General features: G+C 42.4%; 1 protein-coding gene across 7 annotated transcripts; it reads right to left on the bottom strand.

Moving 5' to 3' along the window:
• Nucleotides 1-969: 969 nt before the first annotated feature.
• Nucleotides 970-26,245, bottom strand: gabra1 (gamma-aminobutyric acid type A receptor subunit alpha1). 7 transcript variants are annotated; one of them, XM_044016789.1, is made up of 11 exons: nt 26,042-26,245; nt 25,238-25,457; nt 23,643-23,748; nt 20,150-20,262; nt 19,051-19,118; nt 17,639-17,859; nt 16,536-16,618; nt 15,343-15,486; nt 14,435-14,587; nt 6,176-6,378; nt 970-4,954 (listed from the first exon to the last, which is right to left on the bottom strand). In XM_044016789.1, the coding sequence occupies exons 3-11, from the start codon at nt 23,720-23,722 to the stop codon at nt 4,634-4,636; spliced, it is 1,386 nt and encodes a 461-aa protein (XP_043872724.1). In that variant the 5' UTR covers nt 23,723-23,748; nt 25,238-25,457; nt 26,042-26,245; the 3' UTR covers nt 970-4,633. The 7 variants fall into 7 exon arrangements, with proteins under 7 accessions (XP_043872724.1, XP_043872726.1, XP_043872722.1 ...); XM_044016791.1 differs by having other exon boundaries at nt 26,101-26,245; XM_044016787.1 differs by lacking the exon at nt 25,238-25,457.

Here is a 26,245-nt window from a genome sequence, read left to right as displayed (position 1 = left end):
TTGGCAAAAATATTGCACCATTATTTGTTTCCACAATGTTCCTCGAACTGGAACAAACATCGAAATAACTGCCACTTTTCTCGCGATCACCAAACAGTTATCAGTTATTATCGCCCACGGCATTTGCTGCACGTATTCTCATCACATGCACTTCTCTACAAGAAAGAGATGCTGTATAAGCAACAGAGGCGATGGAGGAATTGTGAGTGGCGTAGTGTCGAGTGTCAGCTGTAAGGTTTGTCGATGTGAACGCTACATTTTGTGTGGTTGCATTTGCATTAAAGGCTGCAGCGCTAATTTCGTGCACAGACTGTTCAATGCCCATCGAGGTGGAGTTTCTAGGGAAACTCTGAGACACAGGGAAGAGGGCGTGCAATAAATTCCTCCACACGATGCTTTCTGTGGAAGTCACATGTCTTAAAAATGCAAAAATCAAGAGAAAACACGGTAATCTTTGCCTCTGAGGGAACAGAGACTGAGCGAGAGGGGATGGAGGAGGAGAGCTAGGCAGAGAGTGAAAGAGAGAAAAAAGCCTCCACTCTTTGCTCCTCTGCAAGCAAGAAGCAGCTTTATTACGTAACATTCTCAGGGCTTGGCAGCTCACATGCTTTTAAGGGAGCCGCACACGTTCCCCTGCACCTTAAGTCTAATGGGAGGGAGGGAGGGAGGAGGTGGAGAATTAAGAAAAGAGGCAAAGAGAGGACATGTTTGAAGAAGTGACGAGGAAAGACGCGAGGAACCAAAGCAGACGTCGGCTGTGAGATGGCGGGACTGCAAATCGACTGCTCCCACTGTGACTGACACTAATATTATCATATGATTATTAACAATAATGTGCAAATGAAATGACACGCTTCACAACACATGCTTGCGACAGTGGAAGCGTTGTGATATTAGTGTAAATGCTCGTGGTGCAGTTTTTTTATTGGTCGGTGACCCACAGCACAAGGACAGAGGGATAGCCACGTCTTTCATTTGTTTTCTTTTTATTTAAAGACTAATGCAGAGAATCAGATTCTACAGGGCCATATCATAACCAAAAGAAACCAAAGAAAACATTTACAGAAGGTTCACCGTTTCATCTACAGCCATCAGAACCTTGAGTCCACATCACTGAACTGCAAACACATTCCTGTGTACAGTAATCAGGTGTTTGTGTGTGTGTGCGTGTGTGTGTGCACTGTGAAAGTGTATGGATGTTGTTGTTTGTGTACTGTACAGCCTCACTCTACCTCTTACTCTAATCAACCTTTGTGCTTTAGAAAAATTAGTTTGTTGTTTGTTTTTTTTTTACATTTCAGTGAAAATCAGAACACATTTGCTTGATAAAAATACAAGAAAAAACAAAACCAAACAAAAAAAGAAACTCCAGTAGGTATTTAGGAATGACCAAAAACTCACTGTTGAAAAAGCAAGAGCTGCTGAAAACTGCAATGGACCTTGCATCAAACGTAGTAAAAGAAATGACTGACGGGCCGACAGATGTGATATTTACACGCGTATGAGTGTGAGGGTGAACGTTGGAAGCTCATAATTGCACTGTGCCTCATATTTCACATTCCCTTTTGAGTGTAAATGGTCTTCAGTGTTTGTTTCGTTTCTGCTCGGAGTCCAAAACGAGGGCTCATCAAAAACATTCGTATAGACGGGAAAGTGTACAAAACTCACTCTTTCCCTTTTTGTGGAGTCAAAATTCTGGCGCTCGCTGCGATATCATCGAGCTTTTGGAGCAACGTAAATAAAATGATCCCGTTTGAGCCAAATAGCTCGACTTTGAGAGAGATTATTAACGCGGTGATCTTGTTGCACTTTTGCTCCCGGTTTCTCACGTCTGTTACTTTATTGCAAGTCTCTCGATTAAAAAGCGCAAAACGACGACGACGAGAGCCGTTTTCTCCTCAACCATCGACACAAAAAAACCCAAAAACAAAGCGGAAACAAAAGAGATAATCCACTGTTTTCTTTGTAGTAACCCTGTATAGCCATGGTTGAAGGGTGATGGTTTGCACAGCTGATATATATATATATATATATATATATATATATATATGTGTATATATATATATATATATATATATGTATATATTTTCTTTTCTTTAAATAATAGTAACGTGAAACACAATGGTGAGGGAGAGAAGGTCAAAGCTGTCCTTGCATAGCACAAAGCTGATTACATCAAAGTAAAATGTCATTGTTCTCCTAAAATGTGCAAAACAATATGTTTGTAACGCAAAAACAATATTCATCATCATTTAGCTAATATCTTCATTGATATAATCAAATACTGTATAGATTATGTATTTTACATATGTATATATAGTTGTTGTTTTTTTCTTTTCTCCATGATAATAAACATACATACAATACTTTTAGAATTCAGATAACCTTTATACAACTCTGCAACCTGAACTTTGCATTTCATTGACCCTCTGCTTGTAGGTGAAGTGGCTGCCATTAGGGGATGTATTCCATAATTGTCATAATGTTGATGCAAATAATAACAATAACAACATCCACCAGTGTTTCCCTCTGGTGGAAGTGTGATCTCTTCGCCTCAGTGCACAACCACACCGAGAGTTTTAGTTGTATCATAACGCAAGACAATGCACCGCCCACTTTCCAACGAGACATACGTGGACACACACGATGCGTCGCCTTTAACCAAATGAAAAATAACTTCTATAGACGTACAGCATGTCGGACAAGTGTAAAGCTACAACGGATGTCGCCCCCAAGACTGAGTGTCAGGTTCAGTTCCTATAAGCAAAGCCCTTGCTAATCAATATTGCTACATTAACGTAATTTTAAATGGACCGTTCAGAAACCTTAACGTGCCACAGCGGAGACGATCTAAAGTATCCAAAGAGTGTTTTCAAAAGAAAAACCAAAAAAATAAACAAAAAACAAGCAAGCAAAAAACAAATAAAAGCATTCTTTTTACATTTGTGTTCGTTTCTGTTGGTTTTTCTCGGAAGGGGGATTGACATCATGCTACAAAAATATATTCATCTTCGTCACTATCGTAGAACTACAGGACAAGTCCTCTGTGCGGAAACACAGCAGCGGCTAAAATAAGATTACTGTGCCACTTCCACTCAACGTCTCCGTCCTCCCCTTTTGTCTCTCTCTCTCTCTCTGTCTCTGTCCCTGTCTCTTGCTGTTGCTCAGCAACTCGCAGCAACAAATGAGTCCAAACGGGCATGTGATACTGAAGGCAGTGTAGCTGGTACTGTCTGAGTGTTATATTTCAATTCTCAGCTGAAGGGAGACACAGTGGGATGGGAAACACAGATGCGCCATCAATCAACAAAGTAACTGCCGTCACGCCCACTGAAACTGGGGAAGGCCCCGCCTCTCTTTAATCGATGCTGAGCATACTTTGATATTAACGGGGGGTTTTTGGCAAATTAGGCCCTGTTATAAATACTCAAAGTCTAAAAAAAGGAGTGTGTTTTAACTCTAAATGTAAAACGTTTGAGCGGATTATTATTATTTTTTTTACATTCTTACTCATCACTTGTCAATCTCAGTTTACGCCGCTGCTAAAAGTCGCCGCCTCTGCCATCGGTGTCGACACAAACGCACGACTGAACAATATTTAGCTTGGTTGTGAAAGCGCAGCGCTGCATGGAACACGAACGCGGTGAGAAACAGTCACTTAAGGATGAATTAGATCAGTATATATATATATCTATATATATATCTATATAGATATATAGATAGATTTTTTTTCCGTAGAAAGTATCATGAACATAAATAAAAATAAATAAAATGGATTTTTTTCCAATGTATTCAATAAATATACCCTTTAGTTACATTTTGCAAAGCTTAAACAATATTGACATCTCTAACACTTGGTGATATTTACAATGCCGTGGAAGGAAATCAGTGTTTAAACGCTGAACACGGATGATTCTTCTTTTTTTTTGTATTTTCGATCTCTAAATAAATGGGTGTGTCCACTGAGACGTGTTTTATTGCTATTGCAGAAACCCTAACATATCTTTTGAAGAATGATATAATTAAATCTCGTAAAACACCCAACAGGGGATGGATAGACTGGAACAGAGAGAGCGTCGCATATTTTGCCGATGATGCCAAAGAAACGAAGCCATCAGTCAACGTTGATCTGTTTTTAGAAAATAAATATAAATAAATAAATAATAATAAATACAATGACTTGCCCATGCATATACACAAGTGCGTTTACCAATGTCTGTGACAATAATATGTTAAATTAAATTAATAGAACAAACCTTTCAAAGGAAATAAGAAAAACAGAGAAACAAAAGCCCATTTACAGATTTGGGTTATGTGCAGTTGTAGAATAGCATTCTCTTGGCTATATATTTATATTAGTATTTTCTTAGTAGCATCATCCTTGACCCTCCAAAAGTCAGTACTGTCGTATTCTTTTTTCTCTATTTTGTTTTTTTCTCAAAATCTTCAAAATTTTGGTAAACACAGAAGCACTGCAACGACTGGGAATTCAAACCAGCATGGACACCATGTTTGTTTGAAAATAAACTTCTTCTTTTTTCTTTTTTCTTTTTTTTCGTAAGGATGACTAGTAAAGAAAACCAAATAATAAGATATCTTTTTTTTTTTTCTTTTAAAAGGAATGAAACATGGATTAGTGTGGATCGACCCCCTGCAGTTTGGGCTTCTTATTCAAGTAAGTTGCCCAGTAGACCAGGTTAAAGGTTCCAAAGAGCAGGGGGAAGGCTATTCTGGCAATCCTGTCTATCTTGCTCACACTGTTGAATGTCTTCTTGGCCTCGGGAGGTTTGGGCTTTGGCTCCTCCTTGGGCTCAGTGGGGGGCGGCGGCGCGCTCTTGGCAATCGTGGCCAGTCCAGGGTCCCTGGCAATGTTGGGCGCGAAGGCCGTAGCAGTGGCAGCTGGGTAGGCTGTGGTGTTGTTCTTCTTGAGGAGGGACTCCTTCTTTTTCTTTTGCTATTTTTGTGGGGGAGGGCGGTGGAGTGGGGGGAGGGGGGGGTGAAAAAATAGTTTAGGTTACAGATTATCATCAGTGTGTCATATATCACAGTACATTCCTGTCCAGAAGTTTCCTGGAATGAACCACTTTGTGTCCATTGCGTCTTTGATTACTTGTAATTGAATCAATCACTTATGATGGAATGTAGTGGGTCCCTCTTTGGTGAGTCCAAAGTTGGACATCTTTGAACTGAAGTAGGGAACGCGAGATACGTGGAATCATTTACCGTCTAATTTCCAACTTTAAAATGAGTATTCCTCAAGCTCTGGTGAGGATTTTTGGAGTTTTTTAACCCTTGGATGCACGACCTACCAATACCTTCACTCTTCCATGAGTTTTTGCAATAAACTTAAGAAATGTCTTTAATTGTGATTTAAAAGTGATTTATACTAAGCCTTTATACTGACAGCCAAAGATTGATAAGAATCAAAGGTTCCTTAGGAAATGCTTGGGGTCATCTTTGACCCTGCTTATGGAAAAGTAGGGTACAAAAACTGCAATTTCTTAACATTAATGGAAAAAAAGGAAAGGACAGGAAAATATAAAAAGTTTTAAAGAAGATTTTGAAGAATAACAACCCATCGGGTCATTTTTGACTCCACTTATGCATCTAAGGGTTAATCTTGTTCTGACTTATACTTGAAATCCTAGCTTGGTGTGAAAGAGATCATTGATCTCAGTGGAACTAACCTCCTTTAAATGAGTAATTACTGTAGAAGAAATCAGTATTTGTGTCCTTATCCAGCAGTCTGGTGAGCAATAAGTGCAAATATGAACATAAGGTGGAGATGGTGATTTCTCTCCTGCAGCCAAAGAGTCTGAGAACACTTCCCCGTTACAGAGGAAACTGAAAAATGAAACCAACTAGAATTCAGAGTAGAAACATTAATATTTCCCTCCGTTCATTGAGTGCTGTGCCGCTAACTGCAGCGCTGAGGCAAGTGGAGCAGAAAGCAGGAGACGAACACTAAACTATTCATGTTCACGTCATGTTACTCAAATTGCATTTTCTATGAGACAAGCTCACGACAACAGCTAAATGTTTCCCTGCCTGACCGCGATCCCTCAGCGGTTAAGTGTGAACTCTCCCAGCGCAAAACAAGGTGAATCTTTGGTCATTTTGATTGTGTTTGTCAGTTTAGATGTGAGTAATAACAAAAAGGAGGAGCTGTAAATACCTTCTCTGGCACCACACTCTTTCCATCCCAGGCGTAACCCCTCTTGGTGAAGTAGTTGACCGTGGCAAACTCGATGAGGGCCGAGAAGACGAACGCATAGCAGACGGCAATGAACCAATCCATAGCTGTGGCGTAAGCCACTTTAGGCAGAGAGTTCCTGGCACTGATACTGAGCGTGGTCATAGTCAGGACGGTGGTCACTCCTGCAGGGAGAGCGAGCAAAGCAAAGATCAATACACAATTATGATCTCGGATCATGTTGTTACTCACGAGAGTCCATATTTTTTCACACCAAATCAGATAAAGTCATATAGAAAATAATGATGGGGCATAAAGTGGAACGCTGCTGATATAAGTTACCACAGCACCGTGATGGGAGCAACATTTTGGTGTATGGAGAATTATCAGTGGCTTCATAAACAGAACGAGCTTCCCGATTCCCGAGTTCACATTCATCAGAAAATGGTGGCGACATCAGATGCAGATTAAAGAGCTCAGAGATGCGGCTGCTGATTCGTTGATTCGAACAATTCTTTTGTCACAAGTGCAATCCTCATATTTGGATTTCATTTCAGTCCAGGGAAAAATGGATGGACTGACTTACTTAAGCCCCCCCAAACCAGAAGAGAGGGGAACTGGGTCAGAGCATAATCTAACAATGCAGCGCTCGTCACAGAACAAGCGAGTGCAGATGTTTACACGCCGAGTTACATCAGCCTGAGGAGCACAAACAGTCCATCAATGAGGAGAGGTAAAGAACAGCTGACATGTATAGCACACCCACACATTTACAATGTTCACAAAAGCATCGTAATAGCTACGTTATTATGAAATAAACTTGAAAATAGTTCCAAAAAAATGTAACAGTAAGCAACAGGGACGGCTAAAACGATGCTGAAATAAAAATGTAAAGAAGGTTGTTCAATATTTACAGAGACTGTGTCAGAGAATTGTTTATTCAACAACCAGTCAGTGCTTGTGAGGATTTATTAACGCTCTTACTCTTCGCCAGTGCTTTTTTTGTGTTTGCTTGATATTGTTGTATACTTTCTCCTCGCTTCACGCTCCTCGGGTTTGTCCAGTTTGTGACTAATTTACGACAAATTAACACAGCGACTCCGTTAAAGCAACTCAGTGTGTGCTTTAACCCCTGGTGTTCAGCTGTTTACATATTATCTACAAAGACTTATCAAGGTGACAATTGATTCCAAAAAACAACAACTGACCCTAATCAACGCCTAAAGATTAAAAATTAAACTGCATTATTTGCTTATTGTGTCGTTTCCACATGCCTTTCTCTTTCTTTTCAGTTCTGATGAAGTGTTAAGAAATGAATCACAGACTCCTCGTCCTCCCACTCCCTTTTCACATGATTCTGGCATTATTAACTCTGGTGACACCAAGCATAAAGGCTGATTTATGTCGTGTTCTCATTAGTCAGCGCCAAATGAACGATTGGCCATCAGCCACGAGTAAACAAGACACCTCGGATAGATTTACTAGATCTGCACGGTGGGTACAAAGTGTGCGTGGTCAGACATTTCTCGCGTTCGTTATGCCTCCGTGTGGGGGAATAACAAAGTGGGTCAACGATAATTTGATGCTCGAATTTGCATTGCATGATCTTTTCTAAACAAAAAAAAGAAAATGTCTTAGACAAAATGGTTTAAATACACCAAAACAGACATTTAGGAATAAATGGGAATAACACCTGCCTAATCATGACACTGCACTTTGCACAAGCATAAATTTAACGGGAAAAACAAATTCCCTTTTAAACGTTCAACTCCAATATCCTCAGTACCCATAACACACGGGGAGGGGAAGGCGGATTCAAACACTGAGATATATATATGAGTAGTTTAGGAGTAATAACGGAAATGCCTAATCATATATTCACACAGTATCGTCATACTCTTACTTTTGTAAAAACAAAAAAAGATCTCTACAAGCCACATGAGGAATAAAAATGCAGGATTAAAAACATGATTCAAATAAAGTCTAGGGCTGATTTCCCTGATCTGTTTCCTTCAGTTTCACTGACAAATGAGAAGCCGATGCCATTTTAAGCTTGACAACGCGATGACAACACTCTGGTGGAGGGCGACATTAGCACCAAGGTGTCGCTGCTTATGCGGCGGGTGCCAGGATATTCTTCTTCACTGGAGAGCAGCCAGTGTGAAGGGATTTTGCCAGCAATTATGCATACCCATGGACACAGCAGGTGCTGGAGCACAAAACACCCACACCTCACCGTTATTGCTCCGGTACGGTGAGCTACGGCGTAAAGGCCGGGGGGGGGACGAGAGCATTCACAGGGAACAAATACAAAAACTTAAACACGGGATGATAAAGCTCTGAATCTAACTGGTATTTTGTTGGCCAGCAAATCAGTTAATTTTTGTTTTTGTAGGGGAGGACGAAGGCTGCACCACTGGGTATTACACAAGTTATCACAAAAGTGTTTGGAATCATATATACTTTATTTTGTTTGACGAGCTCCGTTGTCATGGAAACAAGGCTTCCAACTCCTCCAACGTCTCACCGCGAGAGAGAGGAAAAGAGAGAATAAAAACCCATCTACTCTTAAAATTTGTCAAGGTGACCGTCGTGTGTGTGTGTGTGTGTGTGTGATCGTATGCATTTAACATGTCCTGTGCTGCTAAAGAGGCAGGATTCTCCTGTGTGTGTGTGTGTGGTGACAGGTCTGCTCAGGAATCATTTAGAACACAGTTGAAGTTGATTCATTACAGCGTGATTCCAGAGCTGGGTTTAAATATCTCCATTTGACACGTCGTAACTAATAGACTTGAGACTGTTGAAGGCCGCTAATGAACAAAGTCGCTGATCTGGAAAGTTCCACCTGGATTAATAGCGCAGGATCTGGATTCTTCCATTAAATTGAACTCAGTGTGCACAATCGCTGTCACTTGGTGCATATGATGCAGTGCATGCAGCGTCTGCTGACGAGCCTCTGTTTGCACAAACGCACGACAAGACGGTGTTGGAAGGCAAACTTGGGGAGAAACTAAATTATACATTAACGCTGGAAAATTACAAGGTGAGGCAGACGGATACTGATGAAAACTTTGATGCGACTGCGATGCAGGCAAACAATCCGAACGTGTGCGTTTTTAGAAAATTGGGGCAGAAAATGTGACGAAAGGTGAAAGAATGTAGTTACTCTGATAGAGTTAGAGTAAAGTCAACTGTCTTTGTCCTTTAAGATCAAACTGTTTTTCTGAATAAGGTGCAAAGTCATCGTTAAAGGTTAAAGGTGACATAGAATGCTTGTATCACACATATATGTTAGTTATGGAGGTCTACTTACATATATTAACTTGTTTTCATGGTTAAAAACCTCCTAATCGCTGCAAACGAGCCGATCAAAATATCTCCTCACTGACGCTCTCGTCAGCTGTGCTGTTTCAGACCAAAACCACACCCCCAGAACGTGGACTGTGTTGTGATTGGCCAGCCAACGGGAGCTTTCCCACTGTCCTGTGATTGGCCAGGTAACGTAATTGGTAGGCCAGCTCTCAGATACACAGCTCCCCCTCTGGCACGGTGGATGCTCTGCATCTCAGCAGCTACAACGAGAGTAGTTCTTCTTCTTCTTCTTCGGGAGGCGCTACGGTGGTGAGAGGAGTGGTGAGGTTTTCTGATGACATCATTAACCTACGGAAGTGCCGATCCGCTTCGCAGAGCCCAGGAAAACAATAAAAGCCTATTTTCTCAGCAGTGGCTGAACTGTTTGTTCTGAAACTTTAGGGTTTCATAAACGTGGTAATGACGCAGATACACACACAAACGCAGCGTTAATTGGAGCTTCCGGTCTATGTCGCCTTTAATATTATTGATCTTTCTCGTTACAAATTGTTCATTTGCTGGTTCCAACTTCAGCGCTTGACTGACAACTCTTTAACGGCAGGCGTCAGTTAATCTGGCCAATCTGGAGCAGTGAATAAACTGCACTGCTCAGCCAATGAATCACAGCCAAACCACAGACGAGAGAGCTTACAGGGACATGGCTGTGCTCCCTCTCTCTCCCTCTCTCTTTACTCTCAGGATTCCCAAACAGGAATCATTTGACAGCGTAGGCAAAAAAATCAAACATGGCACTCAGAATGTGTAATGATGTCAACCGTACATTATTATGCGACGCTTGCTAAATTATAGAACGAGGTCCTTTTTATTTGTGACATAATTGTTGTGTCTAGGCATGATGCTGTAAATAACCCCGGTTTCACAAACCAGTAGAAGACGCATGCATCGCTGCACCCGAACAAGGGCAGTGCAGACCATACGTGATGCTTTAAAAAGAAGAACGTAGCTACACCACAGATCATTAGCTGGATTGCATGTGAATGAACCGCCGGTGCCGGTGTCGTGCAGGTTGTTAATGAGTGAGCACGTTTGTTGTGTAGGGAGTTGTCAAACAACTTTTTTTATTTTCCCCTCAACCAGCCCCAGGAGTGATGACGCTGTCAACATCTCCTCTGCGCTGTGGCCACTCACTTATTCATGCCTTATCAATAACCAAAGCCTCACGGGGAAGAAGGGGAGGGGATTCAGAAACACAATGTTCACAGCTACGTCACCGCTGATGTGATGCGTAATCTGACAAACACAAGGTGTTCATCCTTAATGAGCAGATACATTCAACAGCATCATGAGGAGGGAAACCAATAAATATTCAGTCAATGGCTCTTAAAGAGGAGAAGAAGAAAACACACTGTAAAAAAATGGCCGTAGATTTTACAGTGAAAAACTGTCAAACCATGACAGAAAAAGACCGTAAACTTAAAAAGAGTTTATTAGAGTTTTTGTAAGTGAAATACCGTAAATATATATAGTTACCGAAACAGTAATTTTTGCATATTTTTTCTTGTTAAATAACTGCACAGTATTCATTACAGAAATATCCCAAACCTGTATCTTCTGCGGTTTTATTTTTGTAAGAAATACATTTTCTTATTAACTATTGTGTTAATTACCTAAAAATACCAAAATATTTATAACAGCCAAAACTTCTGGCAACCACAGCTGCCAGTTTTTACCGTAAAAACAGGGTTTTGTTTTTTTACAGAATAGAGTAGTATTTTATGTTAATAAATGCTGTTGTATGTCATGGAGAAATCCTTTACTTATCCTTAACTAATCCTTTAACTTTCAATTAAAAACAGTGTTATTTATACGGTAGAATATGGAAAAAACTTATAACCTTTACCGTAAAATCAGCAGTACTAATATCCTTTTACCGCAATGTAAGAAAAAGTTCTATCATATTTATTACGGTAGAATTCTGGCAACCACAGCTGCCAGTTTTTTACTGTAAAAACACCAGTTGTTTTTTTTACAGTGCAAGCTGGGGGGGGAGGGGGTTGATAAAGAGAGAGCTTCCATATCAGCACCATCAATGCCTCTTTCTTTTCTGTTTATTTAGTTTGACTGCAAATAAATAAACTGTTTCCCAGTACACAGAACTAGCTACAGCTACGAACTCATCAGCCTTTCAATCGGCACAATACGATAACTCTACCCACTGTTGTGTTTCACGTTGCCTATCCATCTACAGGGCAGGCTTCAGTGGTTATCGTCACATGACTGATGTTGTATTTGCACACGTCAGGTGTGGACCCCCCCATCACATCTCAGAGAAGAACAAGCGCGGCGTAATATCACAGCACGTGTTTGTTTATTTGTAGTATCTGTGCCACCTTTGATAGAGTGGATGTGCTCTGAAATGAAAACAAGGCAAAAACAAAGCTTTGAATTTGGTGTCTGCAAAAGGAATTATTTAGGTGCATCTGTGCTCCGGCAGGAAATCTAATATGGAAGCTTCATATTTCGTCTTTGTTTATCGTACTATATACTCCCAGAGCCTTTTTACTTGTTTTCAGGACAGGAAGCAGGTATCGTCCAATCTAAGCGCGTGTCATTCCGACATGAATAAACTTATCTTGTTTAAACACGTCATTTGGCAACTGCTGGGCCATAATGAGAGATAATACCAATGCAGGGGAAAGCGGGGAAAAGAAATGTGACAACATGAAGGAAGAAGGCTGCGTCAGTGATGGATTCTAAAACTCACTGCGCTTCTGAGGAATTAATTAATGACCATTGTGGGCATGAGTAATGTTTGTCCCTGTTTCTCACAGTGAATCTCCATAATGAAAATTCTCATTAATTCCATCATTTATTTAACAATTTCGGCTGCTTACTTTATAATTTCTGACAGAGCGCGGACAGTGAGTGACAAGGACCTAAAGTCGGGATCCATTTTGAGTTTCCGTTCATTTGAATGAATATTCATTCAATCATCCACGGAAATGAGAAGCGACATCTGAGGTAATAATTAAGTCATACGTTCATAACAGTATTTTTAAGGTGGAACAAAGTGTGCAAACATTATTAATTATTTACCTCTCTGTGTACTCGTGCTTGTCTAAATCGTGACTGGATTACTGACACAGACGATCATGAAGCTGCAATCATGATGGGATGTTGTTGTTTTTTGTTTTTTTTAAAGGGATCCATAAAACTACTGCTCATCAGGCGTCCATCAGGGCACTGAACCTGTCTCTGCCAAGCTCCAAACATTCTGCCTCGTCTTATACTTGGTGAAAAACACCAAAAGCGCAAAGTAAAGTACTCGGTAAATACAGCGGCGTAAAGTTACAAAGAACTGAAAATCACACACACACACACTGAGACTATTATAGATACTGACCTCAATCCATGCCCATGCAGCATTTTATATCTGTGTTTACACTGATTATTGTCTGGCATGACTCTTGAGCATGATTCAGCCACATGGAGACAAAGAGCTGCAGCTCATTCTACCCCTCCCTCCATCCATGCACAGTTGTTGTTGTATTTCCACGTAAATCTTTGACTCAGATGATAGACAAAGGATTAAAACGGCAATGAAAGGTCATTAAATGATTCATTTTAAGCAGCAGTGACACTGTAACCTCTCTCAAAGAGCAGGACCATTCATCTGCAGCCTCACGTGACGCATGTTATTCACATCAGTGACGTAGCGATAGTAAACCTCGATGTTACAGCAGTGTCAGAGCATATACATGTGGGTTTTTAGCCGCGCGCGCGCGTGTGCGTGTGTGTGTCTTCACATCTACTTGTCTGCACACATGCTTGTAATCTCCTGAAGCAGAACCAGCACTGATAGCATGAGGGACACACACATGCCCTAGATAGTTGTTTGAACCTAATCTAGGCCATCCTCATTTCCCCTCAACACGTGACGAGCACTGCAGGTAGCGCGCTGTGTTGCACATGCCGACGTGGAAACAGGATAACAAGAAAACCTGCTGAATATTGTGGAGCTTGCCTGTATTGTGTGTCTTTTTTTTGGGAAAGCTCTTAAAGTTGTGGGCCAGGGAGACACATGGGGCATTATTGAGAAGAACAAGAGAGAAGGAGGGAGAATGAGAGAGAGAGAAAGTATGGTGAGGTAACTCAAGGACATTCTGCCTGCTGCCGTGCTCTGCTGCTACAGAGCATGCTGCAGACTAGCAAAAGCTTTCCTTTTGGGCAGCGTTATGTAAGACCTCAGTGTGAAAGACAGACAGACACACGGCAAACACGGTCTCATGCACACACATATGCAGATATGTACAAAACATTCTTGCACACAACACACGCAGGCGGCCAATCCCTCTGTGTGTGTGTGTGTGTGTGTGTGTGTGTGCGTGTGCCCGCTGAACCGCAGTGACAAACACGTCATACATGCTTTTTGACACAGATTCAGAGCACAGTAATCTACATTCACGCTGAGCCCCGCGCTTGAAATTGTACTGCAGTGAGCCGCACAGTTGATGAAAGCTCACGTTCACTTCACTGGTGCAGAGAAGAAGAAAAAAATGCTCTCTTTGGCATGCAACATGTTAAATATTTTAAGGTTTTTCACAATCCACTGCACATTCTTTTTTGCCCACCCCATTTATATCAGCGAGGGTCGGCTATACGAACAGAAACAATAATCTTTACCTCAAATGATATCCTCTAAAATGACCAAGCAGTTAAATCAACACCTCTTTATACTCCTCCCATAAAAATAGGATTTATTGCAGGGCTATTGTATTAGCAACCATTATCCTTTAGCTTGGCGCTCATAATAAACTGCACTGCATATATTCCATTGATTCTCCGATAAACATTTTTTGAAACTTTCTGATGATTCACTTCTTCATGTAAAAATATTAAGACGAGAGAGAAAGGGAGCATTTAACTCACCGAAGACAGTCCTGGCAGGGACGGACTCTCTGTTGAGCCAGAAAGACACTTGGGAGAGGATCACAGTCATGATGCAGGGCAGGTATGTCTGGATCACAAAGTAACCAATTTTCCTCTTGAGGAGGAAGTGGGTCGTCATCACAACGTATTCTCCTGTGGGTCAGCAAACAAGTCAGAGAGTCAGCGCGGGAGAAACTTTTCACGTGATAGATTTAGGACATGCGTCGTGTCTGTCCCTGCAGTGTATGAATGGTTTATTGTGTCGTGCCCGTCACTTTTATTGCGGTTTATTGGCACAGTCACGGGTGCCGTTTGTCAGCAAAACCCAATACCCAGACATCCGAGTGGACCCAGTCACAGAGAGAGCACAGCAGTCACATGACCAGCACTGAGTTTCATCTGGATACGGTATGAAATGAGATTAATGGAGTGATGCATGTTTTTTTTTTTTATTTATTCAATGAACGCTGCTCGATACAGAATTTTGAGGGCGCTTGTTACTACTAAAGCAAAGTGTTAATTGGCGGACAGGGCTGTGCGAAGCATTACTTTCCAGCAGCAAGCAGGTCACCCATTTTATGCTGTCATTTTTGCAAGTATCAATGGACCAAAAGAGGGGGGAGGTGTAAAAACGATGTCGTGGCCAGTAGGGAAATTATGAATCTGGGACATAGCTTGTCATTAGTAAAGCAATAAACTGATGCCAGTGATAATGACGATGAACTGATGCAGCGTTGTAAGAAACGAACCATTTGAGACTTTCAATTTACGCAGTGATGAATAAGACTTTGGATATTTTTAGTCGGCAACAAGAATGTGACCAATTGCCGATCTTGAATTGAAGCTGAGTATGTGTGATTTAGCGCAAACACAATGTCATTTATTTCACAATGTCAGTAAATCTGTACCTGTGCTGGACTGCACCACGCCGGAATCCACACTCTGCCCCATCAGATCATACTGGTTTAATCTGGATCCATCCTCGGCCACCACCACAGACTGGGCAGCTCCTCTGGTCCACACATACACCACCTCTGCTCGAGTGTAGGCATCTAGCGGGGATGGAAAGAGTTAAAGGTAAACATTATTTCGCTGCTGTGCTTGCTTCTACAGCTACTAGGGATGCATCTGGAAGTAGGTCCTCTATTGACTCCTCTAGCTTTGTTCCATCATTTAATTTTTATCATCCCTCATCTTGTCAAACTCTCTATCATCCGAGTTCCTCCAGTGTTGTCTATTTCTTAATCAAGCAATTCATTCCTTTTCTTTCAACTTGCTAAACTGTCTCTTGACTCATCTCACACTTAAATTCTGTTGCCTCTTGTCATTTAACGACGTGACGCGATGTCAGTCCACGTCGCGCCATTCGTCACCGTACAAGAAAACAAACAAACAAACTGGAAACGGGACGCCGTTAAAGCGCCATCCGTTTTCCCTTGTCTGTGGCCATGCGACCTGTCAAAGCTGTGGTGTGGCTCCACTGCTGCAGAGAGAGAAGAATGCCTCGACTGCAGACTGCAGCAGAAGGGAGATAGATCATCACTGAAATATTTAGGGAGTGAGTTCAATTTAAAGGGTGTTGAAGCCTGGTCCTTTCACTCACACTGTGCAGCTGTCTGAAGAGAGAGGCTCTGCGAAGCTCACGACTCTGTTTCACATTTGCTGTGTTTTTGCTAATTTTTTCTCACTCTCCAGCCCCCCCCCAGCTTTTGTCTCATTCTCTATTCTCGTTCCCATCCTCCATCACTCTATTTCTTCTTAAGTCTTCCCAAGGATGATGTGGTGTAGGTGTCAGCAGTGAGCAGCTGTTACAGAGTGTGCTGTCTTGATAAACACAGTTCGGTGTGGTGCGCGCCTGCCAGGGGTCTTGCGGGGTCTTACGGGGTCTTACAGGATCTGGCAGGGTTGAATGGGGGAAACGAGGGGGCCCCTTGGAGGACAGTTCTTCTGGGAGAACAGCTGTTACCACAATGTCATCCCTTATCAGGGACCTGTGCGGGGGTCATGCCTCCAGTTGGATGAGGTAGTGACAGTGTGTCAGTGGCTGTGCGGCGTGTTAGCCTACACTGCAGTGATGTGCATGACTACAGGGCATACTTACAGCTGCCAAACTTGAGTGGACAAGCATGAGCATCCATCGGGAAGTCTTCCAGGTGCATGGGGCATTCTGCTCGTACTGTAAGCCTGGAGAGATTCACACAGAGATGGACAGTGAATTATACTAAAAATGAGCAGTTTTGTGGAATTGGAGGTGCTGATGGAGGGGCACAAAAATGATCAACCCGCGAAAATGTGATTTTTAAATCTCTCAGGGTCCTGTCCTGTCACCGGCCACGTTGCTCTAATCCGATTCATTTCAGATTACAGAAAGCGACATATTTGTGACAACACCTGATATAGAAGGGGGAGACGGGTACATATAATAAGATCTAAAATCTACTGGAGCTCTAGAGAACAACAACCTCCTCATTTGTTGTTTATGTTATTGTCACGATGCTTGTCGGCACATGCTTAGTGACAACAGGCTGCGTAGATTCTGATATGATCGCACTCATTCATGATGCATGGCCACATGTTGGATACATATCTGATCTAGGAGTATGTACTGAAGTGACACACATCTGATTTGATTTATGTGTCCATATATATATATATATATATATATATATATATATATATATATATATATATATGAGTTGTTACAGCCAGGTAATCTGAACACAGCTTAAATTCCTCTGAACCGGCAAAAAAAAAGTGCTCCACATCCCTGAGCTGTGGGTTTCTATTTCCTGACAGCTTGGTGAAAAACAGCAAGCCATGCCACCACCCATGACACACTAATCTCCCATCTATCTCTGATCTCGCTCATCTGTGACAGCAATGTGGGCTTAGTCCTGCCCCCTCCCCTCCCCCCACCCCCCCGCTACTAAACATACAAGTGTTTTACAATCCTTTGCTCAGTCCTGCCGTGTTGGGTGTGTTATAAAGTAACCATTGTCTTTAAGGCTTTCATTTGCTTCCTGTGAGGTGGTGAGCTTTTTCTGGTGCAAATGTCAAATTGTAATGAAAAGCTATGGAGTCGTAAACGGCTGACCATAATCTCTCAATAATCTGCCAACAACTAAACAGCAAAAGGATCCCTCAGCCCTTCTTAGTATGAGTTGACATTAAAACACACTGCACCAGTGGAACACGACGTCCTACCTCATGGTATAGAGCAGCGTTCCCTCCTCTGTGATCCGCAGCAGCTTGTTGGGCATGGTCATGTTGTGGGCCACGGACTTTTTGCCGTTGTGGAAGAAGGTGTCGGGCGTCCAGATCTTGCTGGCCATGAGGTTGTTGAGACGCAACACAGCCATGGGGCCTTTGAACTTTAACCTCTCGTCCTTCCAACTCTGTCTGAAGAAGACGTCGATGGTGTACTCCTACAGGTGGACAACGAGAATAAGGGCAAGTGAGAGACAATCCAGTCCTGTAGTAATACAGCCTACCTTTTTACTACCATGTGTTTTTCTTTCTTTCTTGAGTTTCTTACAGGATTCTTGGCCTAGTTTTAATTTTCTTTGATGGTGGTGCAGGGTTTTCTGGCTGCTATCATTTCTCTTTTTTAACGTCTTTGCATTTTAACTGGCGGGTTTGAATTTGACGTCTGCAAAGAGAGGATCATTTTTGGTTATTGGTCATTTGATATTGCGTTATTAGGTAAGTGCCAAATGTGACCGTTGTTGGCATTTATCTTCGGGGGAAGCTTCCTTCTTTGCCTTGTAATCTAAATTACACTTGACACGAAAAGGAAAGCGCCGGATACAAAATTAGGGAGGACATTTCATTTTGAAGGCAGCTTACGACTGTAGCTGGGAGCAGATTTTAATGGTTTCACATGACTGCGCGACAGAGTAAAGAGAGACAGTAAAAATGACTGTGTCGTGGTTTTTTTTTGTCTTTTTCCACTCGACAACCATACGATAATTAGTATGAATTGAAACAGAGCTTCAAGGTAACAGAGTGGAATACCGAGAGGCTGGAGATGGAGCGAGCGCTTCCTTTTGACCTTAACACAGCAGCAAAAATAATCCTGACTTACATGTCAGCCATTGCAATTAACTGAGATTATGTCAAGTGGAGTACACACACTTTTAACAGTAGTTGTAAAAAAAGAAGCAGTGAGACATTTGGATGACTTTAATTGGTTTCCGGTGCACGGGGCAAAGATCACGCTCGTGTTTGAGGAGCCCACAGGTTTTCCTTTTCTTTTTTTTTCATTCTTAAATTATTGTGAAATTGCTTTGACACATTAAGTTTCATTCTCCATCCATCGCTTAGTTTAAGATTGTTCAGGAGAAAAACACATGGTTGCGTGTGAAACGTTAAATTGTCTTTGATATTTGAAGCTATTTCTAGAAGATGACAAACACACTTGACTCGGGGTCCAAATTCACCGTATATTTAGACATTAGGCACTTAGGGTTGACATTTCACTTTACACACGCGACAGTTTTATTAACGCGTCACAGTGTAATGGAATTATTTTAATTAATAAAATCTTTTACAGCTCTAAGACTCCTGTCAGCGGTGAGGGCGGCAGTGACATTTACAGAGGCGAAAAAGAGTCTTACCATGTCATGGTCCGAAACTGGCCCAATACTGGTCACGAAAATGTCAGTCTTGACTTCAGTTACACGCTCTGTTGAAGCAGGAAATTGCCATGAGTGACTTACTATCAGTGGCATTCATTAGCCCCTAACTGCCTATTAATGCACGGCCACCTGGCTATATATATAACATTCAGTTTATAGAAGATAAAAAAAAAAAAATACATATTCAGAATTAGACATGTCCACACAAACACACACGTCTATAAAAATACCCATTTTGGATGTCAATAACACTTTGTGCCGTGTTGGTTTCAGTGTCAGCTCCGTTACACGGACAGTCGCTCAATCCCTTAACAAATTTGAAAACTGCCGTATTATTGAAAATATGCCACCGGTGCTGCAGCATTGATGGCCAAAATTTATCCAATGGGGATTCATTTTGGAAGCAATAGCGCAGGCAACGCTGTGTGTGTGTGTGTGTGTGTGTGTGTGTTCATTTCGTGTGACTCTAAAACTGGAATGTGACACAATGATTTGTGAATTATACCCATCATAATCCATAATTTCCTCCCCCTTGGCTGCTGAACTTCTTGCTGGCCCGGGTTTATTCGCCTGTCTGCTTGACGGCTGCTGCATCACACCTCACACTGTGCGATCCTCAGTGTCCTTCACACATCAATTCTCACATTATATTTGCCCTCTTTTTCCTCCGTTTACGCGCCGTTTCGATCTCTTTATCGGTTTCGCTCGGGTTTTCATTTCAGGATTTTTGTCTCTTACACTCGCCCAGCCATTTTGTTTCCCACTCTATCAGTGGACAGCAGATAATAGAAAAATAGAAAACAGGTGCCCACACAATAACATAACAATGAACTGTTTCACAAAATCCACAGAATCAGCAGGTGGGAAGAATGAGAGTGGTTGTTTCTTTTTAATTTTCACACCAGTATCTGACACTGAAAGCAAACCTACCTCCACACGATGCATTCACATGGATATTAGGAGTCGTTTTGTTGTTGGCCAGCCAACTGTATAACTTCACATGATGTTCACATAAGAATAGATTCAAACAGTCACGACGACAGGGAGAAAATATATTAAATGACTCGGGTTTACTGACCTCCTAGTCCTGGCCTGAGGCGATTGTCATAGCCATCCAGAAGGCTATCTAAGATCTTAGTGAACACTGTAGTGTTATCTTTCTGTTCATCTGTCATGCCATTCTGTCCGGAGCTGGCAAAGCAAAGGAGATTTAAAGTCACAGTTAGAGTCAGATCTGCGAGAACAGCAAAAAACTTACACCGAATACAAATCATTATTATTTATCGTAGCAGGATCCCGGTGTAGATTGAAAGATAACTTCTTCTTAAAGTGCATAGATGGAATAGAATGTGTCATCAATCGCATCAGGATCGCATTTTGGATTATATTGATATGGGATTATTAAACCAGCATTCGCTCATAGATGGACCAGGAAGACAAATGTTCAATTATAACACCTTGGTTTAATAACAACGTGTTCATAAGTGTTATTTTTATCAGTGTGATGTAAAACGGGGCACGCAGAGAACACGCCCGCACACGGGAAGGAACTCACAGAGGAAGAATAGAGAAATCAAAATAATGCATTATTTATACGTTAATATGCTCCTTTAGACCACAGAGGCCTTGCTGAATGTGCTGTTTGAACAACACTGAAACAAAATGCTCAGAGCAATGGCGAATGGTGACGGCAAAGAGTTTGCGGCATAAATATTTCAGGAAATAATTAAGGAATACGGCCTTTAATTAGACTGTGGATCATATAGGACTTGTATAAGAGGGATGCTCAGGGAGTGCATGCACTGCAGGGGTCTGTGCGCACACGTGTGAGCCTGTGTTGTCTTTGTTTGTACGTGTGATGAAGCTGATAATACCCTGATGAAAGTCTCAACACTGTAATATATGCTGCCGGGCAATCATCCTTCCCCCTTCCTTTCATAGTCAATAGCGTTCGGTTTGATTGCATGCTAAATAAACAGCAAGTGTTTGGGAACAAGCTCTGCAAGCTGAGAGGCTCAGAGGAGACGGGGAGGTCATCGAGATTAGTTAGCAGGGGACAAAGAACAGGAGTCAAGAGAAAGTGGGAAAGAGTGGCATATAGAAGATCAAGGATGTCAAAGGAGAGGGAAAATGACGGCCATAACAGAGTTAAACGAGAGGGAGATAAAAGGGGGGATACTGTGAAATAATTCACAACTGTGGGATGAGAGCGTATCCTGGCATTGAACGGAACGTGAGCTTGCTTTTTTGAATAATCTGCCTCCATCCATTTTGCAGAGAGATAAAACTGCCTCCCTCTCTCTGCTGACATAAATAAGATGTCTGAAAATCACAGTCGTGAGTGACACCATCAACCGTGACGAGGAAATGTGTTTGGGAGGTAACGGCTTTGGAAAACTTCCCTTCAAAACAATGACGAATCTGACGACTACGTATCCACACAGATTACATCCACGTGACTTCAAGTGATATTAAATGCAACATGATTTTGATTCCTACTTGGAATATTTATGTAGTCATTGCCAAATTAGAGCAAAACACTGGAACTTTTTTTGGGGGGGGGAGCTCTGCCTGGGGGTTACAGTCATGTCGTAGTAGCCTCCACTAACACAGGAAATTCAGGATGTTCCCTAACACTTCCAAATTCACCAATAATTAAAAAGCTACAAGAAAAAAAACATCCTTCCTTACAAGGCATTAATAATTAGTGGAAGTACAGATGAAAATGGCCTGAAAGAATCGTTTACAGGACAGTTTTCTTTTGTTCCTCCTCCAGTTAGGGTTTTATTTTTTACAGTGTGCACGTGGGTGGTCGGGCGTTCGCGTTAAAATCATGACAGAGAAAAGAAAATGGAGAAGGAAAAAGTGTACATTGATCAGCCGCCTGCTTATAAAACCCTGTACACCACCCCCATCTACAGGTCATCTGAACAGCAACAGTGCCATTCACACTCATTCTGCCAAACTACCTCTCTGTCTTCCTCCCTGTCTCTCTCAGTCTGTCCCCCTCTCTCATCCCTCTGATATCTAATTAAGGCAATTTCTTTCATTGGTGACACACTGTAGCCGAGTGCTAGGTCTTCCTGATTACTGCGTCTCACTGAAAACCCCCCAAGGTGTGTGCAGTTCTGTATTTGACTTCAAAAATGCAACTGGATTATACAGTAAATCTTTGGGTGATAATTGCTCTGCAGTTTGCGGTGACAGTCGCCTCAGTAAAGTAATCACCACTTTTACATTCTCTCTGATGTGCTCAATGTGCAGCCACATCAGACCCTCCATTTGCCAGCCAGCGGAGTTTGAGAGTGAACCTACAGCTGTGATTAATCAGTTAGAACAATTCAGTGTACGATAAAGACATAGTGCGGCTAAAGTGGGACACATCGCGCCCGTGTCGCACATGTGCTCGGGGCGTGTGAGCTGAAACGTGCCGCGAGCTGTGCAGATGTGTGTGTTTGCGGTGTGAGCTGTTGTTACGGAGAGACGAGCCAGCTGGACCATCTCAAGACATCACCACTGAAATCAACCGCCTGCGACGCGTCTACTGAATTATTCAATTGTGCAGAAACAGCCGTTCCCCTCGATCTCTTCAGGATTCTCCAGTAGAACCACAGATTCAAATGATCTCATGGAATTGCAGCACGTTTTTGGAACATTCAGTAGGAAATGTGTGAATACAAGAAGACGAGTCACTTGATAATGTTTCCCAGTGTTTGAATCGTGTGGGAATTAATACACTTGCAGTCACATGACACTGGATCTCATCGCTGTCATTTCTAATCCAATCATTTAGCTTCTTCCTCTCTCTCTCACTCTCTGTTCATCTCCTTCTGGTATGGTGACATCTGACACCCCAGTGTTGACATTGAAAGGTGTCTCTGTACATTGACTCCACCGTCCCTGCAGCCACTGTCAAAAAACCGTGTGCCAAATATTTTTGATGCAGCGTGCATCATCTCCTCTGAACAGCCCGAGACTGAGAACCAAAGAACACAAAGCTTGTCCCACAAGACTAGTGAACCAAAAACCAAAAAAAAAGTGTAACACTATGGTAATGTGGATAGTGGGCTATTTTTGGTTCCTCATCCGCTCTCTCCGTATTGCTCTTATTATTACCTCCATGCAATTATAGGCAGGCAGGTATCCTGTGGGGATGCCCCAGTTACAACCACATTAAATATGCTCGGTAACAGTGTCCTCTAACAGTCCAACCAATCGGCAATGTGACTAACTATCATACTATCATTCCAGCAACTGTACCACTGTTTGGCACCATGGATGGATGCTTGACTTTCAGGCTGTGTTTTAAACAATGGAACGCTTAGCATTGAGCGATCCCTATTCAACAAAACTGCAGTTGATATGTTGCTAAACATAGTCTGGTCTTCACACTGTGTACAAAGAAAATGGCACTAGTCTAACTGACCATGACCATATCGACAAAACTAAGTAAGCACAAAGCGAGTCACATGAACACTGTGCAAGATAATTCAGATTTCCACATTGTTTGAAGTCACCTAATCCACTGAGAAACACAGGTGCATTGGTGAAATAAAGTGTGTTCTTCTTACCTTTTCCCACTCAGTACCCTGTTGGCAACAAGCAAGCAAGCCCACAGCCACAGAAAGGCCGTCCTGCTCCGTCCACACATAGTTGCAATATGAGGACCTTTCACCACTGGAGGTCAAAGAGAGAGAGAGAGAGAGAGAGAATGTCTCAGAACATCATTACTACATCATGTGTGAGCCAGTGGGCTAATATTTACCCAACATGTTGTCACATCTGGTGTCAATAAATGTGAAGCTGGGCTGAAACAACAACAACAGTCACTATGGGAGTGCAGTCTCTGTGGGAGACCTTGTTTCTGTTGGGAGGCTTTGGTTCACTTCGTCGCTAACGTTTCTCACAGATTCATTGACAGCACATTAAAGGAAACCAAATGGCCTTGCCCCCCTCCATTAGGCCATCACTTGACATTTGACGGGCGCAAATGTCCTCACAGATTTCACATCATCCTTTCTGATTTAGCTGTCACATGGACAAAGACATACTTTGTGCCTTAACTGTGGGCGACCGAATTTAAATAGGCTCTCAGCGTTCCAGTGACACAGAGAGGGGACTGGACACTGGGCACAGCAGCATGTGGTGTATGGCTTTATGCTGTTGTAGCGCATAATAATTAATACGAAATTACAAGGCATCACATCATCGATCACATAACAGCCCGTGTGAGTGGTGTAGCACCTGTGCACAGCCTCCTCTAAAACCCTGCAATGTGAAACACTGGTGCCGCAATATCAAACCAAATCCCCCTAAACTAAGAGCATTTGCTTCCTCCTTAATCATCAAGCTATGATGTCAGCCGGGTCATAAAGTATGTAAAGCAATGAATGGTGTGCACTGTTGTGCTTGCAGAAAAGCCCAATGCCAATCCCACCTTCCAATTTCTGAAAGCAAAATCGATGTATCCACGGAGGAACCAATTACTTATTTATGCGCAAAAACCAGTATTTCACACATACACGACCACACATTTCTGCCAACATAGAAGACAATGCGCCTGCTACTTGCTTGTGGTGTTTCCAAGGTGCAATGGAAGCTGACGAGAGTCGAGGGACTAAGACAAAATATAAAAAAAAATTAAAATGAATCCGTTGGTTGACCGGGATTTGGCGAAGCGGAGGATGATACAGATTAACGGAATGGAGGAGAAAATCCCGCACAATCACACTTTCTAAGTTATTCACAGGAAACATCGCCCTCCCCTTTACATTATACGACACATTCGAGCTCGGATTTTTTTAGCATGCAACTGGCATCCCCCCACAAGGCTGGTCCAAATACATGCACGGTGGCTCAGTTCGTGCGTGGCGAAGTAATTAAGCAAAATGTGCGTTAATGGTGTTTTATTCAGTGCGCTGTCCGTGGTGCTGAAAGCCAGGCTGCCCGTTAAAAGACACCGAGCGGTTAAAAAAATAACCCGTTAAACGCTCATGATTATGACAGAAAACTAACCCACAGTCTCACCAGCAGAACTCGTCTCCGATTCTAGCGGCGTCCAGCAACACAAACGATCCAAATCCGAGTGCTGACACCCCACCCCCCAACCCCCTTCTTTCCTCCTGACCAAAAAAAGACGACAAAAAAATGGGAGAAAACCACTTACAGTGGATGAGTCGCGGTGTATCCGCTGTCTGCTGCCCGTATCCTCAAACTTTTTTTGTGAAAACCTTTACTAGACGGACTGAATGAGGGAAAAAATCCCGTGTGATCTCAGATCTGACGAATTCTAGCTTGAGGCTGGAGAAGCGGCTGCTGACGATATGCGCAGGTCTCTCTCACTGTTCATTGGCGCTGCTGTAGTGAGTTGAACTCTCTCTGTCTGTCTGTCAGCAAAATAAAAAAAATCAAAATGTTTCTGCTAAACTAACAGATCGTGTGAACAGATCAGTCTCTAAACAGGTTTGAGTGAATCGCTCGTATACGTGGACGTCATTAAAGCGCATGGCACACATTGTGTATCCAGGCGCAGACCATCTTATTATAACCCAGGCTGTGCCATCCTAATATAAAGACTAGCCCGCCCATTTTATATGCAGCACAATTTAACTTCCACTGCTGTCGTCCTAATCTCTTTTCGGTGGCTGCTAAATAAAAGATCCTCTTATATTTGCAGCAGGGATCCCTTGTTTCTCCCCCCCGAACGCGCTTTCACTCCCTGACTCCATACGTGATGATTTCCAATGAGACAGTAATTGGCATTTATCAAACGACAAGCCTCGCAACCAAAGCAGCTAGGACACCTTATCGACAAGAGCAGCAATCATAAAACGGTAGAAGTACTTACGGTGGCGCAAAACAATCATGAATATGGTTTTTTTTTTCAAGGCTCGGATGCGCGCACGCACGGAGGAGAAGGGGGAAAAAAAGACACCTCCAAAAAAATGTTAAGAAAATCGTGTTCCCTCACCAGCTTGCACTGAGGAGACGAGTCGCTCTCTGCAATAAATATCCCCTCGGATCACTCACCGTCTCCTAAAAGCCCACGTTTCGCATTGAGACAACAACACCAGGGTCTCTGTTTACAGCCCGAAATATTCTGCTGCTTTTACAGCCCGCGCCACTCCAGACTGAGCTCGCAACGGCAGAGAGCGCTGAGCTGAGCTGAGCTGCG

The sequence above is a fragment of the Solea senegalensis genome, unplaced genomic scaffold (assembly GCF_019176455.1).
Source record: "Solea senegalensis isolate Sse05_10M unplaced genomic scaffold, IFAPA_SoseM_1 scf7180000014794, whole genome shotgun sequence".
Lineage (NCBI taxonomy): Eukaryota > Metazoa > Chordata > Actinopteri > Pleuronectiformes > Soleidae > Solea > Solea senegalensis.
Note: the sequence above shows the minus strand (reverse complement) of the source record. Positions and strands in the feature narration are given on the sequence as shown.

Excerpts from the sequence above, each read along its gene's own strand:
- gabra1 (XM_044016785.1), bottom strand. Across the intron at positions 20,263-23,642 it reads AGGGTACTGAGTGGGAAAAG|CTCCGGACAGAATGGCATGA; the intron begins GTAAGAAGAACA and ends TTGCTTTGCCAG. Across the intron at positions 4,955-6,175 it reads AGAGTGTGGTGCCAGAGAAG|CAAAAGAAAAAGAAGGAGTC; the intron begins GTATTTACAGCT and ends CCACAAAAATAG.